The 20975-nt window shown below is 46.5% G+C and overlaps 1 protein-coding gene across 1 annotated transcript in view; it reads right to left on the bottom strand.

The window, feature by feature from the left end:
* Positions 1 to 676: 676 nt before the first annotated feature.
* tacr2 (tachykinin receptor 2) overlaps positions 677 to 20975 on the bottom strand; it is a 163328-nt gene continuing 143029 nt past the window's right edge. Inside the window, exons 4-5 of the mRNA XM_070876300.1 lie at positions 12096 to 12292; positions 677 to 1715 (exon numbers count right to left, since the gene is read on the bottom strand). Of these exons, the coding sequence (XP_070732401.1) occupies positions 1493 to 1715; positions 12096 to 12292 (420 nt within the window). The 3' untranslated portion in view covers positions 677 to 1492. The remainder of the gene's footprint in view (positions 1716 to 12095; positions 12293 to 20975) is intronic.

The raw sequence follows: 20975 nt of genomic DNA, 5'->3' as shown, positions 1-20975 counted from the left end.
TATTTTAAACCATAATTTAAAAACTTTTTTAAAAATTGGAAAAATATATATTTTTTATAAGACATAAATAACTTTAATTTAAATGAATGTTAAATATGTGGTGTATTTTTTTCTATTTTTTTATTAGTGTTTTGGGTGCTCTTATGGAGTTCTCATTATTATGAAAGAGAAAATATTGAACTTGAATTGGCTGCCGAGAGCCACGTGACTGCAGCTCCAACTTACGTCCATCCCGACGTGCACGTGCTCCGCCGTGCAGTGAGTGGAGGCCTCAGGACCGGGATCTCTCGAGGGTGTGGCAGGAACATGTAAGTGCGCATCTTTTTTAACTTTTTCAGTCGATCGCCCGCGGGAAGCAGCCGACCGGGATTAACCCTTGGCAACCTGTATCACACCACCACCAGAGGGCCTACCTGTTGGAGTCCCAAGGGATCCCAGCATCCCTTGGGAGCACTGTTTATAAGCAGGCCACCCACGAGGTACCTGCACTCTGGAGTCTTATTAAAGGACCTAAGGGCACACTTACTCATTGTTCACAGTACTCAGTTTCATCCTTTATTATGAGTGTATCAAAACTGAAACAAAAACAATAGACCAATGTCATCACTGAATGTAACTTTAAAATATGATTCATCTTACATTTTAACAAGGTTATTTTTATATGATAAAATGTCACATTAATTCCAATTATAAATCACATCCCCAATTGACACACAATTCAAACTGTCCTGTATGATGAACGGATTCTTATTACAATCACATTTATATCCTTACTTAATACACCAGTGACTACACTTCAAAGTACTTCATTGGTTGTAACTCGCTCCTGAGGTCATGAAAGACGCTATAGAAATACAAGTTCTTTCTTTACTTTCTTTATCCTGTATTTACACATCTTATCTTCAGGAATGTACAGAAAAGAATGTAAGTGAAAGCCCCAAATAGTAGACACGCGAATGAAAGTTATAGTGCCGGGGATTCAGTGGATTCCCGACATATTCAGCTGTCTAAAGTGATTGTTGGCAGGCTCTGCAGTTCGAGCCTAATGTACACAGTGTGTGATCAGCTCTGTGAGGAGCCCAAATTACTGCGAACCAGGATTGAAGATTCAGGTCCAGGATCAGAGAATTGAGAGACGGGATCAGAGAACCAGGAACCAGGACGGGCGAATCGGGAGCCGGGATCGAAGATTCAGGAACCAGGGTCCCCGAATCACGAGCCAGGATCGGAGAATCGGGAACCAGGATTGGAAAATTGGGAATCGGGATTGGAGAATCAGGAGCCTGGATCAAAGAATTAGGAGCCAGCATCGGAGAAGCGGGAACTTGGATCGGAAAATCGGAAGCCGGGATCAAAGAATTGGGCGTCAGGATCGGAGAATTGGGAGCCTGGGCTCAATGTCTGTTTCTCTACAGTTCTGATGAGTGTGGAACTGTGTCTCAAATTATTGCCCCTTGTCTCTGAAGGATAGCAATACAGGATGAGATGGTGATCAAAGAACAGTTCCAGAGCTGATGAATTCTCCCTTTGTCTCTTCATTTTCATCGTAATTGGAATCGATACGACTAATCACCGTTGTCTCCATTCTACTTGAGGTGTAAGTGCTGCTACTAGTCATTCGGAAGCTCGTTGCTGTCGTTAGCTCCTGTTGATCGTATCTACTGACGTACACAAAAGGGCACCAACGGAAAGCTCTCTTGAATCCGATGCGAAATCTGAGAACTCACAACAGAAGAATGTTTAGTGGGACCCAAAACCCTCATACCTTTTCACAGATTAGTCCCACCGTTAGAAAAACACTACTCTCACCCAATGCTTGAACACGTCCAGGAATTTGGTAGAAATGCCAAACCTCATGAACACTTTACAATATTACCACATAACCCCCAGTGCAGCCCATCATCCCAATCCCATCTCGTCAATTGTCTCAATCCCATTTACACTGTCCACTTCATTTCCTTCCCTGGGAACTTATTCCATAACTTGATTGCCCTTTGAAGTTCTTCCTGAATTCTCTTCTTACTCCTAATTTAGGGTGCAGTATGTGAGTAATCTGAGACGTGACATGGTGAGTGTTTGGGAGGAGCAGGTGATTTTGGACCAATAGTTCCCAAAACTCTTCACCACTAGGGTTTTCCTCGCCTCATGTCTGTGTAGACTAATCAATAGAGATTGATTCTAAAGCAAAATGCTGCAGATGCTGGAATCTGAAACAAAAACAGAAAATGCTGGAAATCTCAGCAGGTCAGGCAGCATCTGTGGAGAGAAACAGAGTTAGTATTTCAGGTCGATGACCCTTCGTCAGAACTGGCAAATGTTTGAAATTAACAGATTCTTAAGTAAGTGCTGGGGCCTTGAAAGGGGGGGGGTGGAAAGAACAAAAGGGAAGGTCTGTGATAGGGTGGAAGGACACAGAGATTTAAGAGACAAAGGGGATGATTGGCCAAATTGAGATGGTAATAGCACAAGTTAGGAAACAAAAGGTGAGTCTAGATCGGGTGTGAATGGCAGAATGATTACCAGCTGCCATGGGAAACAAAGAGAAACAAAATAAAAATTAAAAAGGGGAGAGTTTTTGTTGCAGATGTTGGTGGGAAGAGAGTGGACAAGGGGAGAAAAAATAGTCCAGATAGGAAGAAATAAGTTCCGTAGGGCAAGAACAGGCTGAAACAATGGGTCTACCTGGGCAGTCCTGTTTGTGGATCTTGGGAAGGAGGCAGAAGCGGGCTGTGCGGTATTGGGGAACTGTGAGGTTGGTAGTTGTGGAGGGAAGATTGATTGCTCTGATTAGGCAGCAATTCCATTATCATCGTATCATAAGAACATAAGAAATAGGAGCAGGAGTAGGCCATATGGCCTCTCGAGCCTGCTCCGCCATTCAATAAGATCATGGCTGATCTGATCATGGACTCAGCTCCACTTCCCTGCCCGCTCCCCATAACCACTTATCCTCTTATCATTTAAGAAACTATTTCTGTCTTGAATTTATTCAATGTCCCAGCTTCCACAGATTCACAACCCTCTGAGAGAAGAAATTTCTCCTCATCTCAGTTTTAAATGGGCGGCCCTTATTCTAAGATCATGCCCTCTACTTCTAGTCTCCCCCATCTGTGTAAACATCCTCTCTGCATCCACCTTGTCAAGCCCCCTCACAATCTTATATGTTTTGATGAGATCACCTCTCTTTCTTCTGAATTCCAATGAGTAGAGGCCCAACTTACTCAACCTTTCCTCATAAGTCAACCCCCTCATCCCCGGAATCAACCTAGTGAATCTTCTCTGAACTGCCTCCAAAGCAAGTATATAATTTCATAAATATGGAAACCAAAACTGCACGCAGTATTCCAGGTGTGGCTTCATCAATACCCTGTATAACTGTAGCAAGACTTCCCTGATTTTATACTCCATCCCCTTTGCAATCAAGGCCAAGATTCCATTGGCTTCCTGATCACTTGCTGTACCTGCATATTATCCTTTTGTGTTCATGCACAAGTACCCCCAGGTCCCGCTGTACTGCAGTACTTTGCAATCTCTCTCCATTTAAATAATAACTGGCTCTTTGATTTTTTTCTGCCAAAGTGCATGACCTCACACTTTCCAACATTATACTCCATCTGCCAAATTTTTGCCCACTCACTTAGCCTGTCTATGTCCTTTTGCAGATTTTTTTGTGTCCTCCTCACACATTGCTTTTCCTCCCATCTTTGTATCGTCAGCAAATTTGGTTACGTTACACTCAGTCTCTTCTTATAAGTCGTTAATATAGATCGTAAATAGTTGGGGTCCCAGCACTGATCCCTGCGGCACCCCACTAGTTACTGGTTGCCAGCCAGAGAATGAACCATTTATCCCGACTCTCTGTTTTCTGTTAGTTAGCCGAACTTTTATCCATGCTAATATATTACTCCCAACCCCGTGAACTTTTATCTTGTGCAGTAACCTTTTATGTGGCACCTTGTCAAATGCCTTATGGAAGTCCAAATACACCACATCCACTGGTTCCTCTTTATCCACCCTGTTCTTTACATCCTCATTCCAACAAATTTGTCAAACACGACTTCCCCTTCATAAATCCATGCTGACTCTGCCTGACCGAATTTTACTTTTCCAAATGTCCTGCTACTGCTTCTTTAATAATGGACTCCAACATTTTCCCAGCCACAGATGTTCGGCTAACTGGTGTATAGTTTCTGGCTTTTTGTCTGCCTCCTTTTTTAAACAGGGGCATTACATTTGCAGTTTTCCAATCTGCTGGGACCTCCCCAGATTCCAGGGAATTTTGGTAAATTACAACCAATGCATCCATAATCCCTGCCGCTACTTCTCTTAAGACCCTAGGATGCAAGCCATCAGGTACAAGGGATTTATCTGCCTTTAGTCCTATTATCTTACTGAGTACCACCTCCTTAATGATTGTGATTGTGTTAAGTTCCTCCCCCCCTATAGCCCCTTGACTACCCACTGTTAGAATACTGTTAGTGTCTGCTATCGTAAAGACTGATACAAAATATTTGTTCAGAGTTTCTGCCATCTCCATGTTCCCCATTACTAATTCCCCGGTCTTGTCCTCGAGGGGACCAACATTTACTTTAGCCACTCTTTTCCTTTTTATATACTTATAGAAATTCTTGCTATCTGTTTTTATATTTTGTGCTAGTTTACTTTCATAGTCTATCTTCCCTTTCTTAATCATTTTTTTAGTCATTCTTTGTTGGCTACCAGGATGGTAGATGATGAACTAGATGGACCTTGTTTTTTTTTCATCCAGCAATTCCTGTGTTCCTAACTTCTTAATTTTTAAAGTGTGTCCCTGGGCTTGGAAAACATTACTGGGAAATTTCACAGAACCCCCTTAGCTGTGTAATAATCTCAGCTTGTGATACGAACCATTTATCTGGTGATAAAAGGGTTAGGAACATTGGTACAGGAGCAGTCACTCAGCCCTTTGAGCCTGTTCCACCATTCAATTCGATCATGGCTGATCTATATCTCAACTCCATCTACCCACCTTGGTTCTGTAATCCTTACCACCCTTACCTAACAAAAATCTAAATCTCAGTTTTGAAATTTTCAATTGACCCCTAGCCTCAACAGCTTTTTGGGGAGAGAGTTCCAGATTTCCACTGCCCTTTGTGTAAAGAAATGCTTCCTGATATCACCCCTGAATGGCCTAGCTCTAATTTTAAGGTTATGCTCCCTTGTTCTGTACTCCTCCACCCACCAGAGGAAATAGTTTCTCTCTATCCACCCTATCAAATACTTTAATCACTATAACACCTCAATTAGATCACCCCTTAATCTTTTACACTCAAGGAAATAGAAACCTAGTCTGTGCAATCTGCCCTTATAATTTAACCCTTTTAGCCCCGGGCTCATTCTGGTGAATCTGCACTGTACCCCCTCCAAGGCCAATACATCCTTCCTGAGGCCCGGTGCCCAGAACTGATCGCAGTTCTCCAGATGGGGTCTAACCAGAGCTTTATCCAGCTGTAACACGATTTCCATCTTTTTGTATTCCATTAGCCTTTTACATTATTTTTTTGTACCTATCCACTAGATTTTTGTGATTTCTGCACATGGGCCCCTAAACCTCTGCTCATCCACAGTTCCTAGCTTCTCACCATTTAGAAAATACTATGTTTTATCTTTCTTTGGTCCAAAGTAGATGACCTCACACTTCCCCACATTGAATTCCATCTGCCAGTGCTTGCTCCCATCTACACTACTTGCTGTGCCACATAACTTAGTGCCGTCAGCAAACTTGGACATACAACTCTCTATTCGTTCATCTAAGTCATTGATAGAGAGTGAAAAGCTGAAGCCCCAGCGCAGGTCCCTGGGGGACACCACTAGTCATATCCTTCTAATTGGAGTACACACCCATTATCTTTACTCTCGGTTTCCTACCTCCTAACCAATTCCCTACTCATGTCCCAATTCCCAACCCTAGGTTGCCTCCAATTCCATGTGCTCCCAGTTGGAGTAAAAGCTCCTGGTTATGGGAGTCTCATTATCATTGCATCACAATGACAACTACATCAACAACTGGGCTAAAAATGAAACATACACCAACACCCAAAGTTCCTTTCACTAACTCATCCAACTGGCCTTTCTCCATGTGCGAGACAGTAAGCGTGTGCAATCTATTAAATCAAAAGTGGGTGTCCCGATTCTATCTCCACATGACAGACACACCTGCACGCTCCAGGTGGAATCACGGACTGATTTCCCCCCCTCTAGCCCAGGGATGCTGAGGTGGCATGTCGCCTTGGCTGAGATCATGTTCTGGTCTGTGTAGGTCGGTGGAGCTGTCCTTACCCACTGAGCTTTGTGTTAGAGATCACTTCAGTGGTATAGGTATATATTTCTGCTTTGAGTAAAGTGCCTGGGGGATTTATTGGGCTTGTGCAGTTATTTTTTTTAGTATTCTGCTTGATATTTGTGGAGGAAATTTCCACAAGAACCTAGTGGATCTCCAGGTCTACTGTTTTCAGTCTATATTACTCTCTCATTTCCAGTCACATTCTCCCCTTAGGCTCTGGGTGCTGGGTATCTCAGTGATCTATTAGCCAGTGTGCCTCTGCTTGCCACACTCAGCATCTGACCAAGGGGATATTGTTGGAACACGCCCGGTGCCTCTCTCTGGTGCTTCACCCTGCAACACTGGACTCACATTACTCTAACATTCCAAACTGCAAAAGAAAATTAACCGTCTTTCTGTCTGTCTCTATATGTCTGCCTGATGTCTGTCTATCTGCCTGTCTATCTTTCTGTGCCTGGCATCTGTATGCCTGTCAGTCTGTGTCTGGTTTTTGGCCTCTGTCTATTTAGTTGACTGTGTTTGACTGTTTATATTTGTTTTTCTCTGCCTGCCTGACTACCCACCTCCTGCTCCCACGACCCTATTCCCACCAAAATGATGACCACCCAACTCCCCTCCTGGCCTCTATGTTAGTAGATATTGTTAACGGTTCCCTCTCCTCAGCTACTGTCCCCCTACCCTTCAAATCTGCCCTCATCTCCTGAAAAAAACAACCCTTGTCCCCTCTGTCTTTGCAAACAATCACCCCATCTCCATCCTCCCCTTCCTCCCCAAGGTTCTTGAATGTATTGTCGCCTCCCAAATCTGTGCCCTTCTTTCCTGCAACTCCATGTTTGAACACCTCCAATCAGGTTTCCGCCCTGCCACAAAACTGAAATGGTCCTTATCAAAGGCACAAATGACATCTTATATGGCTGTTACCATAATAAACTATCCTTCCTCATCCTTCTCAATCTGTCTGCAGCCTGTGACATGGTTGACCAGACCATCCTCCTCCAACGCCTCTCCAACCGTCATCCAACTAAGTTGGACTGCCTTCGTCTGGTTCCATTCTTATTTATCCAGTCGTAGCTTGAGAATTATCTGCAATTGCTTTTCTTCCCGCTCCTACATCATTACCTCAGGATCTATCCTTGGCCCCCTCCTATTTCTCATTTATATGCTGACCGTCGGCCAGATCATCTGAAAACACAATGTTAGACTCCACATGTACGCTGATGACACCCAGCTCTACCTCACCACTTCTCTCAACCTCTCCACTACACCTGATTTGTCACACTGCTTGTCCGACATTCAATGCTGAATGAGCAGAAATTTCCTCCAACTAAATATTCGGAAGACCGAAGCCATTGTCTTCAGTCTCCGCCATAACCTAGCCACTGACTCCACCCCTCTCCTTGGTCACTGTCTGAGACTGAACCAGACTTTATAACCTTGGGGTCGTATTTGACCCCGAGATGAGAATATCCACACCATCACTAAGACTGCCTATTTACGTAGGATATACGACACAGAAACAGGCCATTCGGCCCAACCAGTCCATGCCGGCGTTTATGTTCCACTCAAGCCTCCTCCCATCTTTCCTCATCTAAATCTCTCAGCATAACCCTCTATTTCCTTCTCCCTCATATGCTTGTCTAGCCTCCCCTTAAATGCATCTATACTATTCGCTTCATCCACTCCCTGAGGTAGTGAGTTCCATATTCTCACAACACTTTGGGTAAAGAATTTTCTTCTCAATTCCCTAGTGGATTTCTTAGTGACTATCTTATATTGATGGCCTCTCGTTATGCTCTTCCCCACAAGAGGAATCATTCTTTCTGTATCCACTCTTTCAAAACCTGACATAATTTTATTAGGTCACCCCCTCAGCCTTCTTTTTTCAAGGGAAAAGGGACCCAGCCTTTTCATTCTTTCCTGATATGTATACCCTCGCATTTCTGGTATCATCCTTGTAAATCTTCTCTGCACCCTCTGGAGGAGCAGTGTGAGATCGCGGCGGAGGTGAGGCGAATGTTTGGCGGAGGAGAGGCAAGAGATTGTGGCGGAGGTGAGACAAATGAGGGTACGGGGCCCAGAAGAGCCGAGGGCCCAGGGCCAGCACGAGCCAGCCCACACTGCGATGTGTGCGCGCTAGGTCCATGCAGCAGAGCAGGTCTCCAGTCGTCCTGGTTAACGCTTGCCACTGGATAAAGGTCTAGCTCTGTCAAGCCCGTGTGGTGGCTGGTGTGCAATGGTCACCACACGTTAAAAAAATTCATGTACAGGCACCTTCCACCCACTCAACTGGAGTTCAGGACTGGAACATCAGGTCCTTCATTGAAACACCTGTGAACTCGTGTGGAAGCAAGTCATCCTCGTTCGAGGGAACGCCTATGATGATTGATCATTTTTATAATATGGCAACCAGAACTCTAAGTGTGGTCTAACCAAGGTTCGATACAGGTTTAGCATAACTTCCCTACTTTTCAATTCTATTCCTCTAGGAATGAACCCAAATGCTTGGTTTGCTTTTTTATGGTCTTGCAACGTTTAGCGATTTGTGTATTTGTACTCCGAGATCCCTTTGTTCCTCTACCCCACCTCGACTCGCATCCTCCAAGTAATAAGTGACCTCCCTATTCTTCCTACTAAAATGAATACCTCACATTTATCTGTGTTGAACTTAATTTGCCAATTATATGCCCATTTGGCAAGTTAATTAATGACCTCCTGTAATTTGTTGCAGTATTGACAACTCCTCCCCCAAAATTTGGTGTCATCCGCAAATTTAGAAATTGTGTTTTTGATTCCAAAGTCTAAATTGTTAATATAAATTGTTAACAACAGTGGTCCCAGCACTGATTCTTATGGGACCACCTTCTGCCACTGTGAATAGTTACCTTTTACCCCTACTTTCTGCTTTCTGTCTTGAAGCCAGCTAACTATCCATTCTGCTACTTGTCCCCTGACTCCGCATTCTCTTGTTCATCAGTTTATTGAGCCCAAGTTTCGAGCCACACCTAGAACGGCGCAGTCCCGACCTGGACGCCCGTTTTTCGCGCAACAAAGTGAGCCTAAAAAAATCCTCCGTATTCTCCATCTCCCTGCAGGTCCTCTGGCCCTCGGCGCAGCGCAGCACGAGCTGTAGGGGGCGGAGCCAGGTCCCTGCGCTGAAAACAGTGCCGGGACCTCTGCACATGCGTGCTACAGTGGGCGCGCAAGTGCAGTAGCTCCAGGCGCCCAAAACTGTGTGGGAGGGGCCCGAAGCACGGAGCCCCTAGCCCTGGCCAAATGGCCTCACTGGGGCTGCGTGAATAAGGCTCCTCCCACGGCCAGCTCCTGCTTCCTCCCGACCCGACTCGACTCCCGCTTCCCGTCTCCAGACCGGACCCGACACCCGCTCCCCCCCCCCCTCCCCGGACCGGACCCGACACCCACTCCCCCCCCTCCCCCCCTCCCCCCCCCCCCCGGACCGTTTCCTGACACCCGCTCCCCCCCCCCCCCGCCGGACCGGACCCGACACCCGCTTTCCCCGCCCCCCGCCCCCGGACCAGTTCCCGACACCCGCTCCCCCCCCCCCCGCCGGACCGGACCCGACACCCGCTTTCCCCGCCCCCCGCCCCCGGACCAGTTCCCGACACCCGCTCCCCCCTCCCCCGCCGGACCGGACCCGACACCCGCTCCCCCCTCCCCCGCCGGACCAGTTCCCGACACCCGCTCCCCCCCCCCCCCCGCCGGACCGGACCCGACACCCGCTCCCCCCCCGGCCTCCGGACTGGATCCGACCTGACCTCCCTCCCCCCGACCCGAACCGAACCGACCTCCCTCCCAACACCCCCCCGCCCCGACCCAACGCCACCTACCTGTAAATCTGGTGCTGGGGACGGGCCCGTTCAGCCTCCCTCCCCCTTCTCCTTCCCCCCCACCCCCCCCAATCTCCTTCCCCCCCACCCCCCCCAATCTCCTTCCCCCCCCCAATCTCCTTTCTCCCATCTCCTTTCCCCCCATCTCCTTTCCCCCCATCTGCTTTCTCCCCCTTCTCCCCCCCTCCCCCCTTCTCCCCCTCCCCTTCTCCTCCCCTCCCCCTTCTCCCCCATCCCTCCCCTTCTCCCTCATCCCTCCCCCTTCTCCCCCTTCCCTCCCCCTTCTCCCCTTCCCTCCCCCTTCCCTCCCTCTGCTCCCCCCCTCGCCCCTGCCTCAGCTCATCTGCTGTTGAAACCATCTTCCATGCCTTTGTTCCTTCTCGACTCGACTATTCAAACATACTCTTTGGCGGCCTCTCATCTTCCACCCTCCATAAACTTGAGCTCATCCAAAACTCGGCTGCCTATGTCCTAACTTGCACTAAGTTCTGCTCAGTCATCACCCCTGTGCTTACTGACCTACATTGGCTCCCGGTCCAGCAGCACCTCAAATTTAAAATTCTCATCCTTGTTTTTAAATCCCTCCATGGCCTCGCTCCTCCCTATCTCTGTAACTTTATCCAGCCATACAGCCCCTCCGAGATCTCTGCGCTCCTCCAATTCTAGCCTCTTGTGCATGCCTTCAGCTGCCTCGGCCCTAAGCTCTGGAATTCCCTCCTTAAACATTTCCTCCTTTAAGGCGCTCCTTAAAATCTACCTCTTTGACCAAGCTTTTAATCATCTGTTGAATATCTTCTTCTGTGGTTCGGTGTCAAATTTGGTTTGATAACGCTCCTGTGGACCGCCTTGGACTTTTTACTCCATTAAAGGTGCTGTAAAAATGCAAGATTTTGTTGCAGTTGTTGCCCCGTCTACCTGTCTGCCTGCCCCTCTGCACTGTTGTTGTTGTTGTTGCCTCTGTCTGTCTGTCCCCACCTGCCTGTCTGTCTGTCCCCACCTGCCTATCTGTCCCCATCTGCCTGTCTGTCTGTCCCCATCTGCCTGTCTGTCTGTCCCCACCTGCCTATCTGTCCCCATCTGCCTGTCTGTCTGTCCCCACCTGCCTATCTGTCCCCATCTGCCTGTCTGTCTGTCCCCATCTGCCTGCCTGTCTGTCTGTCCCCATCTGTCTGTATGTCCCCATCTGTCTGTTTGTCTGTCTGTCCCCATCTGTCTGTCTGTCCCCATCTGTCTGTCTGTCTGTCTGTCCCCATCTGTCTGTCTGTCCCCATCTGCCTGTCTGTCTGTCTGTCCCCATCTGTCTGTCTGTTCCCATCTGTCTGTCTGTCCCCATCTGCCTGCCTGTCTGTCTGTCCCCATCTATCTGTCTGTCCCCATCTGCCTGTCTGTCTGTCTGTCCCCATCTGTCTGTCTGTCCCCCTCTGCCTGTCTGTCTGTCCCCACTTGCCTGTCTGTCCCCATCTGCCTGTCTGCCCCCATCTGCCTGTCTGTCTGTCCCCATCTGTCTGTCTGTCCCCATCTGCCTGTCTGTCTGTCTGTCCCCATCTGTCTGTCTGTCCCCATCTGCCTGTCTGTCTGTCTGTGTCCATCTGCCTGTCTGTCCGTCCCCATCTGCCTGTCTGTCTGTCTGTCCCCATCTGCCTGTCTGTCTGACCCCATCTGTCTGTCTGTTCCCATCTGCCTGTCTGTCTGTCCCCATCTGCCTGCCTGCCTGTCTGTCCCCATCTGCCTGTCTGTCTGTCCCCATCTGCCTGTCTGTTTGTCTGTCCCCATCTGCCTGTCTGTCTGTCTGACCCCATCTGCCTGTCTGTCTGTCTGTCCCCATCTGCCTGTCCCCATCTGTCTGTCAGCCCTGCCCACCCTTATCAGCTTCTGCTGGTCTGTCTGGCGGCTTGTCAATCTGTTGCCTATCTGTCTGTTGCACTCACCGTTTGTTAAGGCAGCAGTAAATGATAGGGTTGTACATGGTGGAGCTCATCGCAAGCCAGAATATTCCCAGGTACACCTGCTGTATGTATGTTTCGAAATAGATATCCTGCTTGAAACTCCCGAGGATAAAATACAAGTGGTACGGCAGCCAGCAAATGGCAAAGGTCAGAACAACCACAATCATCATCTTCACAACCTGCAACAGAGTAAGGAACTTTAGGTAAGTTGTTTGAAGGTGTTATTAGCTTTGTGTTTTAGTTAAAGTGTTGTTAATTTAGATTATAGAGAGGGAGTAGGTTTGCCAACTGTCCAAGAATTGCCCTGGAGTCTCCAGGACACTGCAGCGAGTAATCCTGGGAGGAAAATCGCATTTTAAAAAAGTGCTTCTTTATTTTTCTTTAAAATACTTTTGTTTATTAGTTATAAAAAAGATTGGAAATGGGGAAAAGGCCTAAGTTTTTATGTATGTTGTTCGAAGGCGTAAGGTCTGCTTTTACCAGCGTAAGAGTTTTAAAAAACATTTAAAAAAAATGTTTATTCGTTTAAACATTAAAACACATGTAAAACAATGTACGGTTATTTTAGCCCCTTTAAAACATTTCACTTTCTTTTTTTTAATTACATTTTTGTTTTAAATGCTTAATTATAGTGTATTTTAAATTCATTTTAAATATGTAATGTTCTTTTTATTTATTTGTTATGTTAAATGTATTTATGATGTAATCCCCATTAATGCTTATGGGGTTTCTGTACATTCATAAGCATGAATGGGGATCCCCATCGTTGATTGGTTGGGCCGGCCCATGTGATCCCAGGGGTGCTTGTGAACTGCCGGCGCCCCTGGAATAGGTGGGCCTCTAAGCATGTCTGCACATTCCCAGCATTCACCTACCAACAATCTCTACTTTTCACCACTCAGACCTCACAATCATAGCTTCACCCTCACATCCTTACCACCGCTGCAACACTCGCACACACATTGCACACACTGACGGTTATAGCAGGCACATCACCCAAACAAATTGCACCACACTCACTCACACATTTCCCTTTCTCCAACGAGGCTTGCAGGGTGTCACACCAGACAACAATCTATCACCCAACAGATTAGTGGTTAAGTTACAGGACTAGTAATACAGAGGGCTGAACTAACGATCTGGAGACAAAAGTTCAAGTCCCACCACGGCAGCTGGAGAATTTAAATTCAGTTAATTAAATAAGTCTGGAATAAAAAGCTAGTATCAGTAATGGTGACCATGAATCTTCCAGATTGTCATAAAAACCCATCTGGTTCACTAATGTCCTTTAGGGAAGGAAATGCGCTGTTCTTATCTGGTCTGGCCTACATGTGACTCCAGACCAACAGCAATGTGATTGACTCTTAACTGCCCTCTGAAATGGCCTAGCAAGCCACTCAGTTGTAAAAACCCACTGCAATAAACAATAAGAATAAAACCAGACGGACCACCCGCCATCAACTTCGGCACCGGTTTCTGACATGACAATGGCCAGTCGACTCTGCAAAGTCCTTCTTACTAACATATGGGGACTTGTGTCAAAATTGGGAGAGCTGCCCCACAGACTAGTCAAGCTGCTAGATATAGTCATACTCACAGAATCATACTTTTCAGCTAACATCCCAAACTCCTCCATCACCATCCCTGGGTATCTCCTGTCCCACCAGCAGGATAGATCCACTAGGGGTGGCAGCACCATGGTATACAGTCAGGAGGGAGTGGCCCTGGGAGTTCTTAGCAATGATACCGGACCCCATGAAGTCTCATGGTTTCAGGTCAAGCATGGGCAAGGAAACCTCCTGCTGATTACCACCTACCACCCTCCCTCAGCTGATTTATCAGTACTCTTCCTGTAGAACACCACTTGGAAGAAGCAGAGAGAATAGCAAGGGCTTAGAATGTGTTCTGGGAAGGGGGCTTCAATGCCCATCACCAAGAGTAGCTCAATAGCACCACGACTGACCGAGCTAGCCAAGTCCTGAAGGTTCACCAGACTGATTCTCAGGATGGCAGGACTGACTGAAGAAAGACTGGATCGTCTAGACTTATATTTACTGGAATTTAGAAGAATGAGAGGGGATCTCATGGAAACATATAAAATTATGACGGGATTGGACAGGTTAGATGCAGGAAGAATGTTCCCGATGTTGGGGAAGTCCAGAACCAGGGGTCACAGTCTAAGGATAAGGGGTAAGCCATTTAGGACCGAGATGAGGAGAAACTTCTTCACTCAGAGAATTGTGAACCTGTGGAATTCTCTACCACAGAAAGTTGTTGAGACCAGTTCATTAGATATATTCAAAAGGGAGTTAGGTGTGGCCCTTACGGCTAAAGGGATCAGGGGGTATGGAGAGAAAGCAGGAATGGGGTATTAAAGTTGCATGATCAGCCATGATCATATTGAATGGTGGTGCAGGCTCGAAGGGTCGAATGTCCTACTCCTGCACCTATTTTCTATGTTTTTGTTTCTATGTTTCATAGCTGCCAGACTGGGCCTGCAGTAAGTGGTGAGAGAACCAACATGAGGGAAAACCCTACTTGACTTCATCCTCACCAATCTACCTGTCGCAGATGCATCTGTCCATGACAGCATTGGTAGCAGTGATCACTGCATAGTCATTGTGAAGATGAAGTCCCGTCTTCACACTAAAGATACCCTCCATCATGTTGTGTGGCACTACCACTGTGCTAAATGGATAGATTCAGCACCGATCTAGCAGCTAAAAACTGGGCATTCATGAGCAGCAGCAGAATTGTATTCCACCACAATCTGTAACCTCATGGCCCGGCATATCCCTCACTCTACCATTACCATCAAGCCAGGGGACCAACCCTGGATCAATGGGGAGTATAGAAGAGCATGCCAGGAGTAGCACCAGGTGTTCCTAAAAATGAGGTGTCAACCTGGGGAAGCTGCAACACAGGACTTCATGTATGCTAAGCAGCGGAAGTAGCATGCTATAAACAGAGCTAAGCGATCCCACAATCAACGGATCAGATCAAAGCGCTGCAGTCCTGCCACATCCAGTCGTGAATGGTAGTGGACCATTAAACAACTAACAAGAGGAGGAGGCTCCATAAATACCCCATCCTTAATGATGGCGGAACCGAGCACACAAGAGCAAAAGACAAGGCTGAAGCGTTTGCAACCATCTTCAGCCAGAAGTGTCAAATGGATGATCCATATCGGCCTCCTACTGAGATCCCCACCATCATAAAAGCCAGTCTTCAGCCAATTAGATTCATTCCGCGTGATATCAAGAAGCAGCTGAGCGCACTGGATACAGCAAAAGCTCTGGGCCCCGACAACATCCCGGCTGTCGTGCTGTAGACTTGTGCTCCAGAACTAGCTGCGCCTCTAGCCAAACTACTCCAGTACAGCTACAACACTGGCACCTATCCGACAATGTGGAAAACTGTCCAGGTATGTTCTGTCCACAAAAAGCAGGACAAATCCAATCTGGCCAATTACCGCTCCATCAGTCTACTCTTAATCATCAGCAAAGTGATGGAAGGTGTCGTTGACAGTCCTATCAAGAGGCACTTACTAATCAATAGTAAGCTTGCACCCCGCCGTAAGCAACTAGGCCCATACAGTCGTGCCTGGTCTCCAGTTGTCTTGGACCCCCTTGCCACTGGACCACGACCTTGCTCTGCTAAGCCCGTGCGGTAGCCAATGTACAACGGCCAACCCATGTTAAAAGAATTCATGCACAGGCATCTTCCACCCTTCAAAATGAAGTTCGGGACCTGGAACGTCAGGACCCTCATGGACAATTCCAACAGCGACAGACTGGAACGCCGCACCGCAATCGTTGTCTGGGTACTTAGACGCTTCAACGCCGACATCGCCGTCCTAAGCGGGGTGTGATATATTCACAGAGCACATCACACACAGCTCCTAACATGGCAGGCAGCTCTCTCAGAAGTCCCCTGGAAATCTGCCTGGTTCTGTTTATTATTAACCCTGCACTTGCAGTACACAATACGTCCACATCCATAGTGTGGAGCTACAAACATTACAAGCTTACAGACATTACACTTCTCCCTCCTTAATGAAGAAGCCATCATAATAAACATCATACATAATTTTCATGTTTATACATAACACAAGATATAAACTTATTTTTTTCCATATTTACAAATTTAACTTTACCACTTGTCTTCTGTTTCGAAGAGGATACCTTCGCTCTCGAACAGAACCTTCCAAACATGGTGTCGATTTCACACTCATTCGAGGCTCATCCTGAGGAACGTTTTCCTCCACGGAATTTCCTTGATTTTCATTTGAACTCACTCTAACTTCAGGCTCTTTGTTTTCCTGACTCGGACTCAGACTTTCATTCAGATTTTCTCTTGGATTTGTTTCCAGTACATTGGATTTAGGATTTGCTACTGATATATCAAAACTATCTGATGAGTCAGAAATAATTGAATCATTCCCACCTTCAACTCCTTCCATGTCTGTAGGTAAAATATGATCAATATGAACAAACCTAACCTGTCCATTATCAAATATCTTTACCAAATATGTGCGAGGACCACATATCTTCACCACTCTTCCTGGTAACCACTTTAACCATTTATGGTGATGGTTCTTCACTCTCACCTTCTGGTTTAATTTCACACTTCTCTCTTTTACTCTACCTCTATCATGATTCTCTTTCTGACTTAATTGTGTCTCTTCTACAGACTGTGCCAAATTTGGTTTTAACAACGAGAGTCTGGTTCGTGGCTGTCGTTTGAGAAACAACTCTGCTGGTGTTCTACCAGTAGTTGTATGAGGAGTATTTCGATATGTAATCAAAAAATTAGCCAATTTGTGATCCAATGACAACTGCCATTTCCTTGGATTTGGATCTAACATTACTGCCCCAACTCCATATGGAGAGGCATCACATGCTAGCATAATCTCCTTAGATATGTCATAGTGAACTAACATGGTGCTCTCTACCAATTTGCTTTTACACTCCTTGAATGCTGTATCGCATTCTTTTGACCACTTCCAATGGACCTGTTTTTTCAAAAGTTCATTCAGTGGATGTAATACTGTAGCCAAATTTCGTAGAAACTTCCCATAATAGTTCAAAAGACCCAAGAATGAACGAAGTTCAGTGACATTCCTGGGAGTGGGTGCATTTCTAGTTGCATCCAATTTTTCCAGGGTTGGATATAAACCATCTTTGTCTACTCTGTACCCTAAGTACTCCACTGAGTTTTTAAATAACTCACACTTACGAGCAGACACTTGTACTCTGTGCTTCTCTAGCCATTTGAGGACATCATTCAATATTTTATTATGAATTTGCCTATTTGGTGCTGAAATTAATATGTCATCCAAATAACATACTATCCCTTCAATACCTTGCAAAATCTGGTTCATCACCCCTTGGAATATGGCAGAAGCGGAAGACACTCCAAACGGTAGTCTATTAAATTGATATAGGCCTAGATGAGTATTTATAGTCAAACATGACTTGGACTCCTCATCTAGTTCAAGCTGTAAGTAGGCATTTGTAAGATCCAGTTTTGAGACGATCTGACCACCTGTCAGTGTTGTGAACAAATCTTCTATATTCGGCAATGTATTGGGGACATTATCCTCTAGAACCTGGTTTACGGTTACCTTATAATCACCACACAATCTTACCTTACCATCGGACTTAGGTACAACAACAATGGGTGTAGCCCAATTACATCGATCTATCTTACAAATAATGTTCTCAGTCTCTAGTCTTTTGAGTTCTTGCTCAACTTTCTCCTTGAGTGCATATGGTACGGGACGTGGCTTGTAGTAAACCGATCTAGCGTCCTTCTATACCCTGACACTCGCCTTGAAGCCTTGAATCGGACTGCCCATTTCGCAGAACACCTTCGGATAGTTCTTGATAACCTCATCCGTTGATGAAAATCTCGCTTCCACACAGAAAATCTTACTCCAATCCAGCTCCAGTGAGCTCAACCAATTTCTTCCTAGTAAGGCAGGCTTGTCTCCTTTCACTACTATTAGAGGCAAGTTCTGAAATTGAACTTTATATTTCACCAGTACGGTGATACGACCTACCACAGCAATTTTCTCTCCCGAGTAGCCTCGCAGCTCTATCTTGGAATTCTCCAGTTGGAAATCACGCAATTTGTCACAGTACAGTGACTCCTGTACTACACTCACAGATGCACCCGTGTCAATTTCCATTGGTTTCTTGAATCCCGCAACATCTATGTGGATTTTGATGCTTTCCCAATCGCTGTCCGTTAACCTCGTGCTCCTGATGACGTGTAATTCTAACATCTCCTCATCCTGTTGTTGTTCTTCCATGCTATGTAGTTTCTTAGGATTTCTACTCATAGCTTTGAACGCTGGACTCAAAGCTTTAAAATCTGGTTTACCCTTCAGTCGGCATGCCTTCACAAGATGCCCAGTCTTTCTGCAGAAGAAACACTCTGCCTTCACGTATGGACAACTTTGAACAATGTATTGTCCCAGGTACCTATAGCACGACTTCGACGCTCTGTTAGAATTTCCAGTTTCTGAGACTTTGGGCCCCCACCGCCTTTTACTTTGAACCTGCAGGTGATTTACCTCCGTCGTCAATAACTTCCTTCTGATCGGATCATTTTTCACCCCACAAACAAAATTATCCCATAATGCTCGGTTTTGAAAGTTTCCAAAATTACAGTGCATTAATAGCTTTTTTAATGCTACGGTGTAATCACTGATACATTAGTCAGCCTTTTGATTCCGAATCCCGAAACTATAGCTTTCAGCAATTTCTAATGGTTTGGGTTTATAGCGCTGCTCCAGCTTCGTTAAAATCTCTTTAAGCGCTGTGTCCTTTCGCTCGTCAGGCACAAGCAGATTTACAAGAGTGTCATATAATGCCGGACCTGCCTCCGATAAGAAGATTGCTTTCTTACGTTCCAACACAGCCCGATTCTGGACTGCATTGTCTGGAACTTCGATTATGTTATTTGCAATGAAATACATTTCTAGCCGATCCACATATGCTTTAAAACGTTCCCGGTCGCGTGTCTTTATTCACCCAAATGTCCGATTACCCCTGCGGGTGCTGCCATTTTAATCTCTAGCTCTTCACACCGTGTGCTATATTTTACCTCGGATTTTGTAGCTTTTTTCCAAAGACAGAAACTTCCAAAGTCTCTCTGTCGGCTGGCTGAATCCTTCACCAACAAAATTTTAGCTTTAAATCATCCGAAAAATCCCATCCTCGTCGCCAAATGTGATATATTCACAGAGCACTGCACACACAGTTCCTAACATGGCAGGCAGCTCTCTCGGAAGTCCCCCGGAAATCTGCCTGGTTCTGTTTATTATTAACCCTGCACTTGCAGTACACAATATGTCCACATCCACAGTGTGGAGCTACAAACATTACAAGCTTACAGACATTACACGGGGCAGGGGAAGGCCAGCTCAAAGAACAAGGTGGAGGTTACACCTGTTCTGGAAAGGTAAACCAGAAGTACGCCACCTCCATGGAGTTGATTTTGCCATCAAGAACGAGCTGGTTGACCGCCTCAGAGACTCCTGCTGCGGGATTAGCAAACGTCTCATGACTTTCCGGCTCACCCTATCCCGGAACCAGTGCGCCACAGTTATCAGTTCATATGCCCCAACACTTTACGCAACAGATGAGGACAAAGAGGTATTCTACTCCAACCTTGAACAATCCCTGTCTCGGGACGACAAACTGATCCTCCTCGGTGACTTCAACACCAGAGTCGGTAAGGACACAGACCTCTGGAGAGGCGTGATCGGCAGAGAGGGGACAGGGAAAACCAACTCCAGCAGTACTCTGCTCCTGACAAAATGCCTAGAACATAAACTCCTCATCACCAACACCTTGTTCTGCCATAAGGACAAGTACAACGCATCGTGGCAACACCCTTGCTCCAAGCACTGGCACCTGCTCGATTGCGTCATTGTTCGAGCGAGGGATTGCAAGGATGTTCGCATCACCTGCGCCATGACAGGAGCTGACAACTGCTAGACGGACCATCGCCTAATCCGTTCAGTCATCAACATTAACATAACCCCAAAGCGACGATGGCAACAGAAGCAATGCCACAACAAAATCAACGCTGGGCACTCAAATACGGGAATTACAGTCTCTGTCACAAGTGGGACAGTCATTGAAGGAAAGGTTAGGTGGGACGGGTTTGCCGCATGTTCTTTCTGCTGCCTGCGCTTGCTTTCTGCATGCTCTCGTCGATGAGACTTGAGATGGTCGGTGCCCTCCTGGATGCACTTCCTCCACTTAGGGCGGTCTTTGGCCAGGGACTCCCAGGTGTCGGTGGGGATGTTGCATTTTATCAAGGAGGCTTTGAGGGTGTCCTTGAAACGTTTCCTCTGCCCACCTTGGGCTCGCTTACCATGTAGGAGTTCCGAGTAGAGCGCTTGCTTTGGGGGTCTTGTGTCAGGCATGCGAACAATGTGGCCCGCCCAACGGAGCTGGTCGAGTGTGGTCAGTGCTTCGATGCTGGGGCTGTTGGCCCGATCTAGGACACTTAAGTTGGTGCGTCTGTCCTCCCACGGAATTTGCAGGATTTTGCGGAGGCATTGTTGGTGGTATATCTCCAGCGATTTGAGGTGTCTACTGAATATGGTCCACGTCTCTGAGCCATACAGGAGGGCGGGTATCACTACAGCCCTGTAGACCATAAACTTGGTGCTAGATTTGAGGGCCTGATCTTCGAACACTCTCTTCCTCAGGTGGCCAAAGGCTGAGCTGGCACACTGGAGGCGGTGTTGAATCTCCTCGTCGATGACTGCCCTTGCTGATAATAGGCTTCCAAGGTATGGAAAGTGATCCACATTGTCCAGGGCCGTGCCGTGGATCTTGA

Source organism: Pristiophorus japonicus, chromosome 3, assembly GCF_044704955.1.
Source record: "Pristiophorus japonicus isolate sPriJap1 chromosome 3, sPriJap1.hap1, whole genome shotgun sequence".
Lineage (NCBI taxonomy): Eukaryota > Metazoa > Chordata > Chondrichthyes > Pristiophoridae > Pristiophorus > Pristiophorus japonicus.
Note: the sequence above shows the minus strand (reverse complement) of the source record. Positions and strands in the feature narration are given on the sequence as shown.